Genomic DNA, 19991 nt, shown 5'->3' with positions numbered 1-19991 from the left:
AAAGGTCAGGGAGAGGTTTAAGCCAGCACTGCCCTTGGCTTGCGAAATTACAGCCAGCGTATTTCTGGCATCCAGCAGAACAGTGGGTAAAGTGCCTAAGCCTCGGAGGGTCTCCAACAAATTTGAAACACTCTTGGAAGTTGCTAGGTAACAACGCTCACCTCCCGGACAAGATTGCGCAATGTTTGCTCTGATGAAGCAATGCTTGTATTGCCCTTGCTTTCGTCCTGGGAACACGTTTGCTGAGGACCCGTCTCCTCTGCTGCCAGAGTATTTCCAGTCTCTAGTCTGGGTGTGTAGTTGGATTTTGCTTAATAAAGCAAACATTACATTTTAAACATAGCTATTATAATTAGCAGAAGCTCATTGCTCAATTCCCCTTCCAGACAGGGATTTCCAAATGTCACAGCGTGCTTAGCACAGCTGATCTGCGCAGATGGCTGCTCTGAACACAACTGACCTAGGAGGGTCCAGAGCAAAGAATCAACTCCTATTTGGTTTTTCATCTCGCCTCCCGTGATAGGATAATTCTCCTCCTTCACTCTGTACCTTCATTTTCTTGTGTTATCTGTACAGCACTGTGAGCCAGGCAAGTTTAGCAGAGAGAATCTCCTCTTCGACGCAGAAGGTATATTCATACTTGAGGCCAAGCAGAAATTTCATACCTGTTCTCTGGGTCAGCCCCTCAGAAGGCTCTGCCCCATCCTGGTTGTCCTGCCAGGGTATCATGGCATAAAAACAACGAGCAGTAAGGGGGGAACAAAAAAGGGGGAAAAAAACCCCAAACTAGTACAGCTACCGGCTGCTAAAACCATTTTACAGAGGCTCTGGCAAATGCAGAGACCCAGTTTAAAACAGCATTTGCTTTCTAAATCTGTTTTGGAAAAGCAAAAAAACCCTTAGTCCTTACCAGTAATATGCGGCATTAAAAAAAAAAAAATTGCAAAGTATCTTTTCCCAACACGTACCGACCCACAACAAAGAGCTCCTACCCTTGAAGGAGGGCACTAGCACTTACATTTCCAGCTATTGCATAAATCAGTGGTTTCCAGCCTCCTTGCAGACAAACTTCACTTCAAAAACCCTGGCAACGCTCCACACCTCAGCACATCCCACGGAGCCAGCAAAAGTCCAACCGAGTTTATTAATGTAGGTCTCATGCAACATCTCACCTGTGATGTACTTGTGTCTCACCCGCAACTCCTGCCTCCCTGTTTGGGATATGCCAGTATAAACTTCCCGCCTCTCCAACGCCCCGTGAGGCACTGAAGATGATTAGCACCAACCCTGCTCAACAAAAGGAGAAATCAAAGCACCAAGATCCGTTGCAGCACCGCAGAGGCAGTCACAATTTACAATTATACTACTATACCTCGTTGTTTTCTACTACAAACAGAATAGCATTTAGAGCCAGAATTTGCCTTAAGTTGTAGGGGGGAAAAAAAGGGGCTTAACAGTACCTCTATCCAAAGACAGTCCTTACACTGAAAAAGTAAAAAATCCTCCAAGATGACAACTGGAAGCAAAAAATTGTGTAAAATACATTTTTACCACCCTCAAATAAAATCAAACATCCCTGGGCACCATGGTCATGCTCCTCTAACTTTCTTGAAGAGGAGCAAAACTCTTCTACTTTTATTTGAGAATTTATTCAAAATAATCAAATCCCACTGGAATTTAAGCACACCATGGAGGCTCCAGCAAAAAATCACAAAAAAGCAAACAAACTAAAAAGATCCTCTCTTGGCATACTCTTGAAAGAAGGATTCTCCACATTTCTGACTGACTGCCACTGTAGTTTAAATGAATAATCTATAAATAGGCAACAAATGCAAAGCGAAGCACTTGAAGGAAACAGCAAGATTTTTTTTTTGTTTGTTTTCTCTTGTTATTGCTTACTCGTTTGTTGGGATGCGGTGGCTAACAAGGTAGAAGAAACGTGGTAAAAATATAAAGAAACAGCAAGTGATGGGGTGTGGGAAGGAGGGATAAAAAGACATGAAGATGTTCAAATGTATAGTGCACAAATACGTTTTTGCCTCTAGTTTTCCAGAGGACTGAAGGACGAGGGATGAGAGAAAGCACACAGCTATGTCAGAGCATCAGTTAGCAACTGTGCCACACTCGAGGTAAGCAGGGAGAGAGAGGTAACAGAGGCAGCATCTATCACATGCAGAACATGACACTCAACCACGATGCTGACTTTGGCGCAGTTCCTTCAGAAACAGCGCTCGGGCTCGACGTTGTGATGGAACTGCTTTCTGCAGGCAAACTGAAGTGGGTGTGTAGAGCATGGGCACACAGGGAAAACATGCTTGTGACTTAAGACTGAGGCTACCCTGAAGATCCCCACATACCCACAATTTGAAGAAGGCTTTTATGTTATCATAAAAGTCTTATCTGAAAACTCAAGCTCCTGTGGGCCATCTTGGACTAACTTCTAGTCTTTTCTACATATCAGATTCAACATACTATTAAGTACAGTCATTGAAGTAAAGGACTGGAAGTGTTGGTACAGCTCTCTTGTGGTAAGAGTCATCCAAAATAGGAGTGGACTCAAAACTACTTAAGTTAAGCAGCCATCCACATCATAAGAAAGGTGAAAACACTCTTGTCAACAAACAACAGAGCTGGGGGAATCTGAGTCATTCCCAGAGAGGTTCTAGTTTCTGGAAAGCATTTGTAGGAAAATTTCTAATAAACTCCATTTTATAATATTGAATAACCATTTCTCAAAATAACTGGAATTTTTATTTCACAGCTCTTGTTTCAACCTGTCTGCTCACTCTCCTCCTCTCCCCCACAGCTAGTCTGACTGCCCACAACATCCCCAGTCTCCAGCTTGCCGGCATTCATCAAAGCACCCAACTTACTTACTCTTTTTAATTACTCCTCTGAATCCTACGCTCCTTCTTTCAAGCCTGAAGGAGGCTCTCACAGAATCCAAGGAGCAGAAAACCTGCTGGTTTCTCTTTCCAAGGAGTCTGACTAGCTTTAAGGTTCTTCACTATTGCTGTAAAGTCCTTCCTTGCAACTCCATGGCACATCTTGTCCGGCCCGTGGAGTTTGCCAGTGAGCAGCCCAGGACCTCCTCAGAGCCTTCTCCTCTGTGGGGATGGAGGCTTATCCCATGCCAGCCCTGCACAGATTTACAGCTTTCTCAAAGTAAGAGGAGTAGTACAGTTTTCTCCTGTAGGGAGGAGAAGGCGGCTATCAAAATGGCCTGTAATTCAAACTTTTAAACTCCATCAGTTAATATCTTCCCTTTCTTAAGAAAAGGTTTGGAAAGGGTATGCAAGGGCCAAAAAAACCCAACTGCACTGACACGAACAGAAGAAGTAAACAAACCATCCTTGCATAGCACAGGCGTGATGTGTATTCTGTGTTTGCCAACTATCAGTTTAATTTTCATTGCTAAACTTGCAGGAGAGTTACTGTGAGGGCAAAGTGCTGGATTAATCAATCTGGGGCTGAAGTCCTTTGTTCATCCATAAAACAGATACAGCAGAAGGAACAGAAGTGCGTATTTCCTTATGTTGCCCCATCAGTGCTTCTCAATTTTGGGCTGAAAGGATTAACTCCAGAGGGAGCACTGCAATTTTATCTTGGACATGGTCCATTCGTTCCTTGGCCCTTCAGCTGAGTCTGCCAACAAAGATGCCAGACAGGATGATATTTTTGAGATGCGAGCATTTATCTTCTCTGAGTGAACCAAACAGCAACTCATTTCAGGAAAGCAATCCAGCAACTCACAATCGCTTCTCGCTCTAGCAAATGCAGACTGACAAGGCAAAAGGTGAAACAGCTTGATGGTCCCATTAGAAACCTTTGAGTTTCCTCGCACCTGAATGCCTGTCTAGCAAAGCCGTGCTATAGAAACAGAAAAGATCTCCATTTGGCAAGGAAAGGAAAGAAGTCAGAACATATGCCAAGATAATCTCAGTTATTAGCTCCTGCCACAAAGGTACAAGACATATTGAATTGCTCCTCCATCGCACAGCATGGGATGCCTGAGGCTGGCAGTGCTATTTCAGAGGTGTGTACAGGCTCACTGGTGGATGGGCGTTACAAGGGATGCGGTGAGTACACACACAGCTAATGCCGCAGGCAAAATTAAATCAAGCAATAGAGCTGGGGTAAGGCAACATGGAGCATGACAGATAGCTCCCTTCTGTAAATATTTGCAAGTAAGAACTGTGAACACTTTTTTTTAGCCTTCTGTTCCCACTTAAATTTTCTTTCTTCTTAACCAAGCAGATAAACAGCTACAAAGATTTACCTTTGCCTAAAAGTGGCTGACCTCAGGGCAACACCAGCTTGCTTGTCCAACCTAGGCTGATACGTGCCAAAACGGTGACTCACTCTTTGTGGAAGAGCCCATATAGGAAGGGTATATAAACCGTACATTTGTTGTAGGAGTGGCCCTATTTGTGCCATGCAGTAGCTCCCAGATGTTCATGAAGACTCGAGGGTGACATTTTCCTTCTCTCAATCCCCTTTGCTGTTCAGAAACAAGAACAAGCAGAATCCAAAGAGCAAGTGAAATGCAACAGAAATTAGTACCCGCAATAATTACACTAATGTGTAAAGTGTTGATGAGCTGTAGAAATCAGATACAATGAATTTGGGTCTTGCCCAGCCTAAATAAAAAGGTGCTCATTATCTTGAGAGGAAATGTCCCTTATGAACAACAAGGTCACGCTGCACTGTGAAGATAAATGTCATTTCTCTATATAGCTACTCTCTTCAGAAACGCACCTAAACAGCAAAGCAATAAAAAGCCTGTAGAATTAGCCTAAGACACTGTGTTATTTTAAGAGCATAAAGTCAGTCATCTAGAGTTCTTTAGATATGCTTTCCCGAACGTGCACTAGGAACATGTAGGTATGTATTCACATGTGCTTTTTGGTAGGAGTAATAAATTAAAAAAGTTAACTGACACTTTCAAACAAGCTTGGAATGTTTGGTATCATGTATGTTGAAAGAATTTAAGACTAATCATGTATTTTATACTTCTATAAACATCCACAGGAATTACATACATCTGCACAGGTAGTTCTGCACTCATCACAGCCCCCAGGCAGCCTCTGCCAAGCACAATGAGCAACTCTACATTAAATCAATATCATACATAATGTAAACAACTTCTCTCTTTTCAACAGCTCTGTGTGCCGCCATGCTGCAGCTGAGATACAATTCAGTACACTCAGCTGATCTTTCAGCAAACGGCACAGACAGCGCAATCTCCACCTAGTAAGAAAGGTAGCGTCAGAGCCCCGGGTACCTCCAGCCGAGGCTCTCTGAACAAGCGGGGGGTCTCCTTGCAGCAGTCTGCAAGCGGGTGCTCTTGCCCTTTCATACCCACATGCACGGAAGGCGAAAAACAACCAAACATGGTTTAGCCGCTGCCTGAATGTTCCCACCTAGAGAAATATGGGTTTGTCACCACAGTCATGCAGACGTCACTCCTAGCTGTCCGTAACACCTTTCTTCATGCAAAAGGTCACAGAACGCTTCAGAAACCAGCAACCTTATTTTGCTGGATCCACGGAGGTCAAAGGAGCACACATTTTATTTGAATATTTGAGAAATCAGGTCAGGGAACTGATCTATCCTAAGGCTGCATTTTCCACTAATGAAATGACCTCTTATAAAAGGGAATAAACCAGATGATTAGAAAGTGAAGAACAGTGCATCTGTATGAACAAACTATCAATAAAATTAAGAGTAGTCAGAATATAGTAGTGCTGGTAACAACTAGCTTAGCAATAATATGTGCCACATAAAGTAAAGATCATTGGTTTATGGTCGCTACCATAGGCCAGTTCCCAACTGCATTGCACAGCTCTGACTTCAAGAAAAATTCACAGTTTGTGTGGGCTCTCAAGACATACTCCCATAAATTAATACGGATACAGACATTAATCATTTCTTTGTGTACATAAATAACATACAGTGGCAGTCTTTATGCAAAGAAGCCTCAAAAAACTCTTCCATTACACAAGATACTTAAAATAACCTCTACAAAATAATTACTCTGTTCATAGCTACTAAACTTATCATTGGGTTTTTATACACCAATAATAGTATAACATGTAATCTTTCAAGCTTCTTGTTGACTTCCTTTAAAAATTAAAAATATTTAGGTTTAGCAACTCTTCCAAGAATCAGCTTTCCAACGGAAAATGAGCTGTTTCTATAATTTTCCAAACGGAAGTAAAGCTAATGTTACAAGAACTCGTGTTTGCAAGTCTGAAGTGTGGAATGCAGGCAAGAGAACACAGAATAGATAAAAATCAATGCTTTAAAGCAGAAATCAGTTCCATTTTTAATGTGGTCTTGAATAGAACTGAAATTTGAGTGTACATCTGTCAAAGCTATAGCCATTATGGCCGTTTAAACAAATTGAGAACATAAACAAGTTCAATATATCAAATCGATGTGCCATGCATTTTGTATCTATGTTACTGACACCACAGTTGGATTCATGGCACGTGTATTGTACACTAGTACTGTCTGTTTTATTAAACAGCATAAATAAAAATCAAAAGAAAAATGTTCCAACTTGCATTATAGGAAGACTGTGGCTTTTTCCAAAACTTAGGACTTCCAGTTTGTTTGTGCTAAAAGCTTTTAGCACAATCAAAGCACATTTGACATTAACACTGATTAAAGCAAATAGATAAATTACAAAGCCTCTGATAAAACAGAATTGTTCCTTACAATTTACTTGGACCACCCCTGAACAGAGGAGATCTATATCAACAGCTTAGTTTTTATTCACAGCTTGGTGAAAACTGCTATCAGCTGGCTTTTTCACTTATTCTGTTCCCAGACTTTTCCAACTATTAGTAGGCTAATCACATTTATGTGAAAAAGAGAAAAATAAAGAGAAAATTCCAGCCACCTTCCTTTAAATTCTGTTCAAGTTATGACTTGCTATGGTGTCATACGCTAATTCATGACCTTAATATGAAACCAGAGTGAAGAAATGGAGAAGCTGCTGTCTATGGACAAGCCGGTCCATAGGGAAAGACAAGGAGAACATACAGGAGCAAATGCAACTCATAACTATGGAGCAGAAAGTATTAAAGGTGAATAATTATGTTCTGAAATAGAACAATTGCAACTGGCTTTTGCACTGGGCATTGTGCAACTAAATGTGCTCAAGCGCTATGCTGAACCAGGCTTTTTAGACTAATTAACTCCCTGAAGAAGCCCCCCTTCCACTACTGGTAATTAAGGCCAAAATAAGAAAGAATCAATGGGCTTCAAAAAGAAAACCAAGACAGCAACTACTGTTGTTCCAATTGCCACAATAACCAGAGTATTGAGCGTATTAAAGTGGATCTTACAATTCGTGCAAACTCCAAAGAGCAGGAGTGTTAGGATCCACAAGAACATGAGAAAAAGCTTGTCTGGATGTTGTTTTCTCAAAACACTTTCTGTTTATATATTATGACTATTTGGTAACTGGATTTCAACAAAATTCTGTAGCTGGAGCCCACAGAAACACAGCGGGCAGAAATGTGTTGAACCATGAAACGAGCCTGCCTGGAGGCCCTGCAGGAAACCTTCGGAATCGGTACAGAATGTTTTTAAATAGAAAATAATAATTAAAAATATTAATCCCTCTTTCTTACAGAAGACGAACATCGTGCATTAAAAGATGATGTGAAAACACTTACATACTTTAAAATTTAAATTAGGCAGAGATTATGTAATTATTCTGAAATGAAGCACTACAAATCAGAATTCAAATCCAATCATTATAAAAATCAACAAATCTCAACTAGTTCATAATATCTCTTAAGTCACCCAGACAAGCGCTATTTAATGTCATTAATACAACGCAGAGCTAGGGAATAGCTAAAATTTCCATGGCTTTTTCCATATAAAACATTATCTCGATGTGCAATATTAGCTTTTACTTTTTTCACAAGATATTTACCTCCTTTCTCCCCCAGAATTGCTTCGTTTCCACAAGGTGTTAAAGCTTTCATCAATGTGAGTATGTTCCTAAGTAGCAGTTCTAATAATTAGACATTTAACATCAACCTTACGACTGTGCTAGCATTGAAGCCTCAGTCACCAATACAGTTCAAAAAAGAGGAGATGCACTGGCCAGAGAGCGCCTCTGGGAAATCCAACAGAAACGAATCCAGTTCTTAGTTTGGAGACAAATTGGCCAGGACTGACCGATTTTCCTGTCCCTAATGGGCCAGGCACCAAAATATTTATGTGGTGGTGAGCCATGTGAACACGTACCACACCCTTCAGGTAACATTGGGCTGGAAGTGCTCCCGAGGCTGTGGCATTGCCTCCAACGGGATCCCATCACCCTGCTTCAGAGAGAGACCACCTACCCTGGAAGCTGTTGGGAAGCTTTGATAATTCCCGCCCAAGGATTGCTCGAGTACCCCCAAAGACAAACCCTGCTACCAGACATGTGGCACAGCAGTGAGATGGGCTGTAGCTGCACGGTCCACGTGAATGAGACCAGCGGTATGCAAAATCACGATGCTTTCTAGCTTGGAAAAAGATTCAGAGGTTAAACCTCTGAATTAAATGCAGAATGCAGTTCGTCTTATTTGTTGAATGTTTCTCTAACATTGCAAAAAAAAAAAAAAAGGCAATTCTGTAATTGTGGAAAGGAACACTGAGAAGTGGTGCAAGCACTGGAGGAACCAGCCCAGCAGCCTCCCTGCTGACTCCCAGCCCTTCCCTCCACACTGCCTGGCTTGCAACAGCAGGTGATGGAGCCCAACATAAGACCTAAGAACATACTTCTGCATTTTCAAAGCCTTCCCTTTGAAAAGCTAGCAGCTACCTGTTCCTAACCCCATTCCCCAGAGATGCTTAATTTGCCTTTTTCCTTCTCTCTTCCGCCTGCGAGGGAAGAGATGTGTTACCACTGCGCTACTTGCATCCCGATTTCAGCCCCCTGCTCCCACAGCTGCACGCTGGCAGCAGGAGGTGATATGCACCATATTGCACAAAAGCAGCTCTTTGCCCGCTGCCATTTGCCGGGGACGGGGCCACTGCTCCCACTCGAAATGTATTCTTGATTCCTCCTCCACCTAAAGACATCTAATTGCAAAGCCTGTATCTCTAGGCACAGGCATGCAAGCTCTCCAGTGTAAAGCATTTTAAAGCTCTCAATACCGTATGAAATGCTCTCCCCTGTTCTATAGTGGTAATTATGACTCATAACTGATGTGCAGTTATCTTCTCTTCCCAAAACATCACTGAGAAAGAACTCAATTTTAAATCGTCTGTAGGAATTTAGACCCACTTCATCTGTTCCTCTTGTCTCCTTACAGCCAGGTACATTTGAAGCTGATCCAAATTCCTTAGGTCAAGCCTCGTTCGTGCTTGGTTATTCGTAACATTACTGGAAGGGGCTACAAGAAGATTTGTTCATACCAAGAGCATTTTTAGGGGAACACAGGTTATGGGAGAGGGAACAATCTTTTAGTTGCTGGCATGTATCAATCTTCTTGGGGCTGAAGTTAGATCCTTCAGAGGCTGAGAACAGGAGCATTCCCACGTCCTCTGAGCATCATGGCTAGAGAGCAGGTTGATGATATTAGCATGGTCTTACCTAGGCTAGGTAAGCTTCCTGCAGACTGAAACACTTCAGACAGCTGAGGTTGCAGGAGTCCATCCAAAAGTCCCTGCATTGCTAACACAGGGGACAGTTTAAAAATTTCTAGTCATGATAAATGTAAGTTTAGAGAAAGTCAAGACATGATCTAGTCAGTAAGAGAACTACAGGCAGAGTGTCACAGATTACATCTAACATCAGGAGCATGACTTTCAGCAAAAGGTGATGGAAACGACAATGTCTCCCCTTGTTCTTACTGCACTCGAAGCACAAGGCGGCAACAGAGCTGGAAAATGCTTTTCTGTCCCATGCACTTCAATAGCCTACTTCAATATGCAGCCAAGAGCAGCAAAAGGGTCCTTATGGCTGCTCGTTGTTCTGCAACTGGCCATTTTTCTGGGGGCTTGTCTATAAAGCAGCTTATCATAGGCTAAAGATACAGATATTGTCTTAGTTAATGATTTAATTTACCCTACACAAGTTGGTGCCCAGACATTCTCACATCTTAAGAATGATGGAGGCTTGTGGTCCCTAGGAACCACTGAGTTAAAACCGTTCTTAAACTGTCAGAGCATCCACACACTAAAAATAGCTGTAAAAATCTACCTGTAGTGAAAACAATGCTGGTTTGCGCAGAATATCTCCAGTATAAGGCATTGCCATGGACTACTTCTCTTGATCAATTACTAACTTTCAGGACAGATCCAAAATGGGGAAACTCCTCAATAAAATTTATAGTAATTGAGTTTTAAAATCTAGTTTGACCAAACAAAAAAAGTCTCAGGTATGCAGAGACAGGCTTTGCTGCAGCATCAACCAGTTTTATGGGCACTCTTCTTCCACAGAGCAGGGACTTGTCACCTTTAACAAATCACAAAGCCCCCCGTGACTTGACTTGCTCATTTATATGACAGTTATTTGCAAGGTGCTCTCCCAAAACACAGCAACTGGCAGGTGTAAAAGGGAGGGGAGGAAACTAATGGCTCCCTGACTTAACAAGGTCACTCAGGTCTGAAGGAAGATGAAAAGCGTGAAAGAAGAGAGAACCCAAGATAATCCATTTTGCAGGACTGCCGGAGGACACGGAGCCTGACCTACTATCCTTTAGAAAAGAAAAGAAATGCAAAGGACCACAGCAGTTCTCAGGAAGGCTCGAGTCTGCCAAGAGATGCCAAAGCGTTCAGGTTCAAAATGCTATTTCGACAAGGTGTTTGCTTTGTCAGAAGATGATGTCCAGCCCTGTGACTGCTTCAGTGGTAGCTGATGCATGGAGCACATTAGCATCATCTCCAGAGAGAACCTGTTTTCTCCCACATGAGTCACAGATAAGATGCTACACTGACAGTAGAAGTCTGGGCAAGTGAAACATATGCCATTCTGGAGTGGCAGGAAAGCTCTAGTGACTTGGATTTGCTCCTTATGGACATCCGAAGCAAGCAGAGTAATCTTCTCACTGCTTCTTAGAGTTGTCACTGAGAAAAAACAGTGCACAAAGGTTGGATGGTAGCAGAGAGGTAGAGAAAGCAGGCAGAAGAAATCCGAAAATTAAAACAAACTCCTCTCTACCTTGCACAGATGGGAGGAAATTTCTCTGTAAAGTTCCCATCATCACAGAAACCCCTTCTGCTGTGTAAAAAAGCAATTTACCTTTGCGGGGGAGAGGAAACACAGCAAAGGAGGGATAAAGCAACATAAACATAAAGCGTGGATCAAAGAGAGGCAAAAAACAGAAGGTAAAAAAGTGGAAAAGCACTGATGGGGGAAGCTGGGTGAGAGACAAGGAGGAACTGCTAACTGCTCAAATAAACATTTTATTGCATCTGCACGTAAATTTTAAGCACTTTAAACACCGGGGTGACTGCTAAGTAACTCCCTTTGCAAGGAGCAGATTTGTGACTAACATGACAAGAATCAGCAATGCCCAATTTTCACTGCCAGCAGATGCGCTGCAGTTATCAGGTGCAGATAAGGTGACAATATTTGGTCAATGAGTTTTGAGGTCACCACTAATGCCCATGGTGGAACAAAAACACAGAACATATGGTATTTCATGTGCTGAAACTGTCAGACTCATAATTAACTGATTAGAGTACATATGGTGCTCACAGACAGTGTAAATCTCTCAACGTAAAAAATGCTGGAGACCATTGAAGGTGTCAGCATGAGTCTTCCTTGCAAATCTTTCTTCATTAAAGTTTCATATGGAGCCAAGTGTGTTGTAATAAAATCGCTATTAATGGAGTTATATTTATGATGATTTCTCTTTTGTGCAGCTGGATTTAACTTTTCAAACGCTAAACTCCACATCAGAGCCTTTTCACTGTAGCTGCTGCATGCGCAGAAGCTTCTTGTTTTGTCATATTTACCTTGAAGTTAGAAGTAATGGGAGCTAAGGTAGTAAAAGTTAACTAAGATTGGCAAGAAAACGGTTAATATCACCAGTATCGAGACAAAAATTCATGCCATGATGTAAATGTGGATAAATTCTGTTTATTTTAAGTATTTATAGCAGGCTGGCCAGGGACAAACTCATTCCCTCTTCAGTTCCAAAACACACTTCAAAAAAGATGGTGAGTGACACTTCATTAACCACATGAAATAGGCTGACACAGCCTGCTCGCTTTTCCAGCCACCATTTCACATGGCATTTTTCTTTGCATCTCCCCTCGATTTACATTCGATACTCCGTAAAGTGCTTTCTTGAACCTCTCCAGCCAGACCGGCGTTGTGGAGTCGGGGGTCGGGCTGGGGGTAAGCAGTCCTGGGGAGGATAAAGCAATCATTTTCAGTCCCAGAACAGACTATGTGTTTGCATGTCCATGCATTAGAGATCCAGCTTTTCTCACCAGCCATCAATGAAGGGGATTTAAAAAGTTCCCCATCAGCCTTTCTTTGTCTTCCAGTCCTCTGCCCCATCAGGCTCTGATAGAACTAGTTCTTAAGCAGCGACACTGCATGTCTGAAGTGATTCGCGATGAAACCATCCTTCTGTATTTCAGTTTCTGGAAAGGTGCCTGTAATCCAGGCGATGCCTGCGATGCAGACGCAGCAGTGCTCCCAGCAGCTGCCCTGCCCAGCAAGGGCCACGGAATGAAGGAGTCAGGCACAACTCAGTGTATCACCTAACTCCATCCTCCCAGCATACATTAATAAACTACTCACATGTGACCCTCCAGGGCTTCCACACTCCTCTCTCACTCCCTGTGTTCTTCTTAAATGGCTTCCCACCTCCATTTATACATCAAGCAAAGGACTTATCAGACACCTCATCTCCCCAATGAGTTAAAAGCTGTTGCCTCAGCCCAAAATCTTCCTAGTCCCACACGGCTTCCTCCCCTTTCCTACTGCGTTATCACTATCACTCCGTCTTCACCAGAGAGCTTCCTGCCTCACACAGCGCTGCTGCTGGAATGGATGGGAAAATCTCCATTCTTTAAGAAAAATCCCTGTTAAGAACATCACTTTTTCCCCTCTACGGTTTATTCAGAGGTGGGGCTGCTGGTAACAGATTAGGGCAGCCAGAAGAAACAAGGGGGGGAAAAAAAAAAAGTATCAAAGGGCTCTCTGCTAAGGAGCACAGAAAGAGATTTTGGTAAATTAAGTACTCAGTAGCAAGAAAAACAAGAAGAAAAAAAACCATGATAAAAGACGTCAGGGAGGAGAGACATGGTGCATGGCGTGAATTTTAAGGTTTACGAACAAAGCTGAAAAGAAGCTACAAAATGTAATGCAAGAGGACGCATTTGCCTTAGAGGCTACAAGGGCTTTTTTAAACTCAAGATGCTCCTGGACCACAGCGATACCTGCAGCCTCCCCAGCAGAGATGCAGTGCACAGGGACCGTGCAAGGGCTGCTCCTGCAACAACCACACAGCATTCCCAGTGTGCGCTGAGCTGCCAGAAGCACTCCCCTGTGGGCACAACTGTGGTTACCTACAGTGGTATATCCTCTGTTAACTAGTTATCTTAATTGTTTTCCACTCTTTAACCAACTTAGCCTAGCAAAAAGTAATAGTGTCAGCCTGGCCTTTTCAGCTCAGATCCATCACTCTCTCTCTTTGCAGCCTCCCCAGACCTTACCTGGATCTCAACAGACTAGTTGTGCACGTTGTTGCTTTGCTGCCATGTGCATGATGCTCACAGACAGGCTCTTCTCATTCTTCTCTGCTGCTCTACAAGCTGGTTGTGTACTGCCCTCCCAAGCCCATCCACACCAGGGGCTCCCGCAATGCCCCAACCCTTCTGCCATACTGACTTAAACGTGCTGAAGTTCCCTTCTTCCCTCCCTTCCCAGCCCTCCCCATCAGAGGCTGTTTCTCCCACAGAAACAACTGAGGCTCCAAGGTGCCTCATTCCTGCTGTCTCCTCTGTTTGTGAGATGAGTCATGCAGGTGTCAACATTTCTAAAATTTGTACAGAGGCCCAGCAGAGCTGAGAGGGTGCAGAGCATTGTGTTAGAAGTTATTAATAGCTGCTATCGACCAGTTCTTTGATCTACAGGCAGCTGATCACAGCTGCAGCTCCTGATGACGAGGCACCAGGAGTCCTGCCTGTACCTCAATTTCCCTTTCCAGTTTTCAGATTTTTACTAGAACAAAAAACTTTCCCCCAAAATTTCAAAATAGATGGGATTCAGCAGTCAACAGTGCAGTCAGAAAGGCAAACACAATCAAGTGAAGCGTAAAATTTTACTTTACCAGGGGAATATCAGGTCTTTGAATCCTGTTTCTAGCAAAGTCTTTGAAAGGCTTAAAGGTTGACATCACACAAAACAAACCTCCAGAGAACACAACTCCTTTCTGAAATTTTCCACGTAGCCCTTAATCCATATCCATGAAAACAAACTTAAAATTTGTTCCTTATAAATATTTAGAGGGGTGTAGCAATTGGTTCCCACGCTCTTCCATGCTGTCACCTGAAGAAGAACAGGTAATTTGCTATTGCCCAAAGACACCATGCACATTTGACCCATTCAGTGAAACAATTTGGGAAATCTCCCTCCAACAACCCAGAGCCACTGGTGGAAACAACTAAGAAAACGGGATAAAACAGCCGCCTATCACTTTATGTCAGCGTCCTCTAATCCTGCTCTGTCTGGTGGTAGGCAATATGGTGATCAAAAGACAACATAGAAAAACATTCTGAAACAGACAAATTCAGGCAAATTTCCATTTCATCTGATGTTACCAGCTAAATTCTCTATCAGCTTGCTCAAAACTTCGCAGAATTCCTCTTCCAAGAAACAGGGATGAAGTGGATCTATACCACGATACTGACCTATACCACGATACTGACCTATACCACACTATGCCGCTCTGCTTGCTAAGGCTTTAAAGGTCATTGGAGCCAGTATTGCCTGACTTAAGTCCCCACCTACCGACACAAGAAAAGAGCATTTTTAAAGATGCCGCAAGCAACAAAGAGGTTTGTGCACAGTGGGACAATCTACTCTATGGCTTGAACATGAAGCCAAGGAGCATCAATTTCTACAAGTTTTACTCCATTTGAATTATGGCATCTATAAACCTATATGATGGTGGAACTAGGCATGAAGAAAGGAAAACTCACATACTTATGACTATTGTAAAGCCTATGTAATAAAACTGCCAAGCTTTAAGATCACAGACATATTCCAAATATTTCAACTCATGACCTTAAAGCCCATTCCACTATGACAAAGTACAACAGAGAAGAAGGGAACTATTTGGCAAATGCACGTTAACATTTACCTCATTACAGTCACATTTCAGACTACAAATTTTCAAAAAGAACTAAAAATAATATAAGAATTCCTTCAAGAAATACTTCTATCTTTGGAAAGAATGTTTTTTCTTCGAGGAAACCTAGTAAAAAGCATTTAATAGAGTTACTGGTATTCTGGGGTTTTCAGGCCCAATGCCAAGTAGTGAAGAATTAACAGCAGACACATACTTTACTTCAACCCTTAGAGTAAAGCTCTTATAAACACACACACTCACTTACACTGTGTACAGAAGAGCCTTGCTACACATGCGAATGGTGAACCACTTAGGCCAGACCACAGAGAAGACACCACACCCGCTACAATTCACCGCCCTGTTACTTCCCCTTTATACAACCCTCGAACCCGCAGGGACTAGCTGTCACTGCAGCTCCGCAGTACAGCTGTGCAGAATAGTAACTTGTGGGTCTTATTGATCCTGGAATTTTGAAGTCTGAATTTCGCAAATCTGTCTACCATGAAAGCAGATCACATCATTAGGCAATTCAATCTTAAAGGTCTCAACTACTTCACCCCTGAGGGTTAGAGCATGATGGTTCTTTATTACCTCCAGCTCAGTGTTATGTGCATGCAGCTTCTGCACCATCTCCTCGGCCTCACGCATACGCCGGTTCAGCTGGGGCGAGTGCTCCGAAGGGGTCAGCTCGCTGTCGTACGACTCCAGAATTGCTCGCATCCCATCACGCTCCTGTCAGGAAGAACAAAAATCACCTTTAGGGATAAAGCCCCTGACCTCACTCTGAGGAGAGGGTTCCCAGAACAATATTCTACATTTTTGCCCATTGCTCTTTTATGAGGCAAAGAAACCCTGATGGATATACACTCATCGTCTTCGTATCGGCATCAAGCCACAGACATGAGCACACAGTTCTAATAAAATGAATGTTGCTGCTCTGAAAACTGAAAAATTGGACTGTCTAGTGTATATAAAACACACATCCCTCGCAGGAAAGCAACACGCATATACTCTAACAAGCAGATGGCAACTGAAAACAGAGCCTGCTTTCTTTTTGGAGACACTATTGTAATTCAACATGGCTGAATGGGTTTCTTCTGCAAAATATTTAGTGTAGTACTCGACATTTTTCCTGCCAAAGAGTTCCAGCAATGAACAAACAGAATTGTCACAACAGAAATGAAACAGATTTGACAACGAACAAAGTGGCTGAGAGCAAATATCCTCTAAATGGTATGTGACTTATCACTCGTTAAACACTGCAACATTCAGTGTTTATAATAAATATTTTTTCAGAGGTTAGTATCTCGCAGATGATGTGTTTGGCTCACTTTGCTCTTTACTGGCAATTATAACCAAGCATTTGCAGAGAAAGACAAAAAGGCGGCTCCCTCTCCCCTCCCTGACAGCACTCACACTCCCAAGGGTAAAGCTTGGGTTGAAAGCTAAATGTAAAACTTTTTGTGTGGACCGTGGCTGAAGTCTTTCCTAACGCATTCCCAACTTCAGACAGCACCTAGTGCCTGCCTCCAAGGCACTGATGGAAAAGAAGAATGGGAACAAACGGCTGAAAATTTTCGAAAAGTCAGGTGTGTTTTAAGGAGATTACGGTTTACAGTGCAGTATGCATACAGGGATTAGCCGGCTGATAAAGCGTTTTATCTTTTGACTGCATTGAAGAACCTTGATGTTTGCAAGGCTACAGAACAGGGTCACAGAAGCACAGGCCCCTGGCATAAATCCAAAAAGCAAAAACTCCGAGGAAACCTTACAGTGCTGCCTCCCTTTCATCGCTGAAGTTTGCTACCTCGCCCTGTCACAGAAATGCACAAGCGCTCCGAACAAACCAGTTCTCTCATGTGAATTCTGCCATCACAAACATCCCAAATATTATTAGAAGATCACTCAGCTTTATAGCTGTGCAGTTCACATCCAGACCAAGCCACTGCCACTACACTGAACCTGGAGAACTTCATAAACCCAGCTTGGGCACGCTGAAATGCTTCGCTGGGATCCTGCTCTCTTGGGGAAATCAGGAACTGCCAGGGGAGGAAAAAAAGTCCTTTTCCCCCCACTCCAAAATGAAAAAGGCTGTATTTCAGACAGTGAAGGTGATGCTAGCCACTCAGCCGAGCAAGCCTGTATACAAAGGTTATCTCCTCCTTCAAAATCTAAAGGTCAGGCACTGAACGTGGATAGTGAGTGTATGTGTGGGGAAGAGAAGGAAAATTCAAATTCAAAGTGTGAAAATAAGATGAGGGGCACTGCCAAAGGTACAGTGCGTGTTCAGAACGTGTCACGGATTGAAAGGTCAGCCAAGATGGTTGGATCGGTCAGCAGGTAGAAGGACCTCAAGACCAAAGGACAGCCTGAGGCTGAAGGAACTGAGTTAATAAAATAATAAAGAAGAACAGGTTTTAACATAAATAGTACTGGAAGCCATTACTAGCTCCTTGCTCAAGCCTGACTGAAGAGAAATTTTTCCAAGGGAAGAACAGTTTTGCCACAGTTTAGAAAGAATTATTTATCTGCTAAACACATGAAAGGCAATACTTCCATGTTACTGCAGACAGAGAGAACCCAAAGCCAGCCACACCACGCCTGTCTTGTAATGAACTTGTCTAGCAGAAGGGCAGCAGTATGGGATCGCCCCAGCCTCCTCCTCCTCCTCAGCATACACACACATCACCCAGTCTGCCCAGTGCACTCTCCATATGGCAAACTACCTGTGCTCAGGAGATGACTTTCATTCCCCATTTATTGCAGAATCATTGTCTAGAGCACAGAAGAGAATGTTTAGCGAAGGTATTGGTCTGATCCTTGCATGTTGTTGCAATTACACCTGCAATTACAGCATCTTCTCTTTCACTGTACTCTTAGCTGCTCCACTATCCTTATTTTCTAATAAGCATCTTTCATCGATGTGATAGTTTAACACTGCAATGTTCTCTCCATTACAGCAGGGCAGTCCCAAAATCCTTAGCATTTTTTCAGCAGCAAACAGGACCCCTGGCAATTCCCATCACACTTGGCTTCCAATTAATTGCTGAATATCAGGTCATTCGAGTCATCCCCAGCAAGATCCTAGCAGTTCCCTGAGCTGTTCAGCTGCAGGGAGGACAAACTTCTGCTTTCATGTTAGGATGGGAAAACTGCTTGGGAGCAGGACATCCCTCCAGGCTGTCTTTCCCCTAAAATCAACTACAGACTTTGCCCTTCAAAGCCTTTCTCTTAAAGGAGGAGTAAACTTCTCAGGGAAAAAAACACACGCGGTCAATACAACACAAGCTGTACTGGGGGAAAAAAGGTGCTGAAAAGCTGAAATAGAGGGTGGTACAATTAAACACTTGATCCTGGAGTTCAGTTCTCCTCTTTAATTATTTCTAAATATTAATACTGTAATGAAATCAATTCTCAGCTTCCAACAAGTGGTCCCCAGCTCCATTTTTCAAATTCCTCCCCATCAAGAGCACTTACTGAAAGCTTTTCCCTCCCTCCTAAAGATGTTGTTTGTTTGGCAGGAAACAGAAGTTCTCATTGAGAAGTCCCCTGTCTAAAAAGATTCTCTAAAATGTAATCCTAATTTTGTAATTACTGCAGTATCTCCTCATTCCACATGACAGGATATTCTCCAAGCCCCATCAAAAACCTCCCCTGGGACTTTCAGATGCCCTCTCTAACCTTTTTCCAACGCTGCCGCTTTCCTGCTTTCTATCAGGAGAGTGTTCACCAGAAGTACTAAAAAGCAGTCCCTCTAGGAATTTCCAAAATTTACCCAGCACAGGGCATCTCTGCTAACTCACCATGGACCTTACACTAGCACAATTCCAGGTTCTCTTTATCTTGACCAGTTTCAAATCAACACCAGACCAGAAATGCAGCTTACTCTAAACATGCCCTAAAAGCAGAATAATTGGTTTTGATGTTCATTATAAACCTAGGAAATTAATGCCCCACAGCAAACTCTGGTGCTGCAGCTCGCAGCTGTGTTTGAGGAGATGCAAGTTTAGAAAAGAGGAAGGACAGTGATTTTTTTTTTTTCAAAGGTTGAACTGTTTCCCTGCCTTCTGCCAGCAACAGCCAATTCACCAAAAGAATGTGTCTCCTACTATTGCACAAGTAACTAAAAAGAAAACATATTTTATAATCTTAACCACAAACTAGAGCTAATCCCATGAAAACCTGCTATGGGGAAGTACAGGATGGCATCTCTGCAAAATATCATCCCTAAGATAAAGCTTCTCTCCAGTCCTTCCACCAGCTCCTCTGTTCCCTCTAGGTAAAGCCAAAATTCGACCCGGCTGGCAAGTAGCTGAAGCTAAGGAAAAGGTTTTTTTTTTTCCCTGGCATTCACGCAACAGAGGGCTGAAACAGCAGTAATACAGGTGGGCTCCTCCAGGACTTTTGGTTTAATTTTAGGGAAAGACCTGAGAACTGTTCACATAAGCACCATCATCATCATCCCCACCAACAACCCCCAGGTCACCGGAGCAGTGCTACTGCACGACTCCAAGGGCAGCCCGCAGCTTCAAATATTTGGACACTGAGGAGTATGAGAGTGACTCCCAGCTGTGTATTGGAAGCAACTGAAGAGTAAAATATAGCCAAAGAAAAACCCCATCTGACCTTATATACGTACATATAAACTCAGGCCCTATTCCTGTTGAT

The 19991-nt window shown here is 42.8% G+C and overlaps 1 protein-coding gene across 1 annotated transcript in view; it reads right to left on the bottom strand.

The window, feature by feature from the left end:
• Window positions 1-19991, bottom strand: part of MAD1L1 (mitotic arrest deficient 1 like 1) — a 373028-nt gene that overhangs the window by 196981 nt on the left and 156056 nt on the right. The window contains exon 12 of the mRNA XM_059826248.1: window positions 15915-16055. Within this exon, the coding sequence (XP_059682231.1) occupies window positions 15915-16055 (141 nt within the window). The remainder of the gene's footprint in view (window positions 1-15914; window positions 16056-19991) is intronic.

Source organism: Gavia stellata, chromosome 18 (assembly GCF_030936135.1).
Source record: "Gavia stellata isolate bGavSte3 chromosome 18, bGavSte3.hap2, whole genome shotgun sequence".
NCBI lineage: Eukaryota > Metazoa > Chordata > Aves > Gaviiformes > Gaviidae > Gavia > Gavia stellata.
This window is presented reverse-complemented; position numbering and strand designations above follow the sequence as displayed.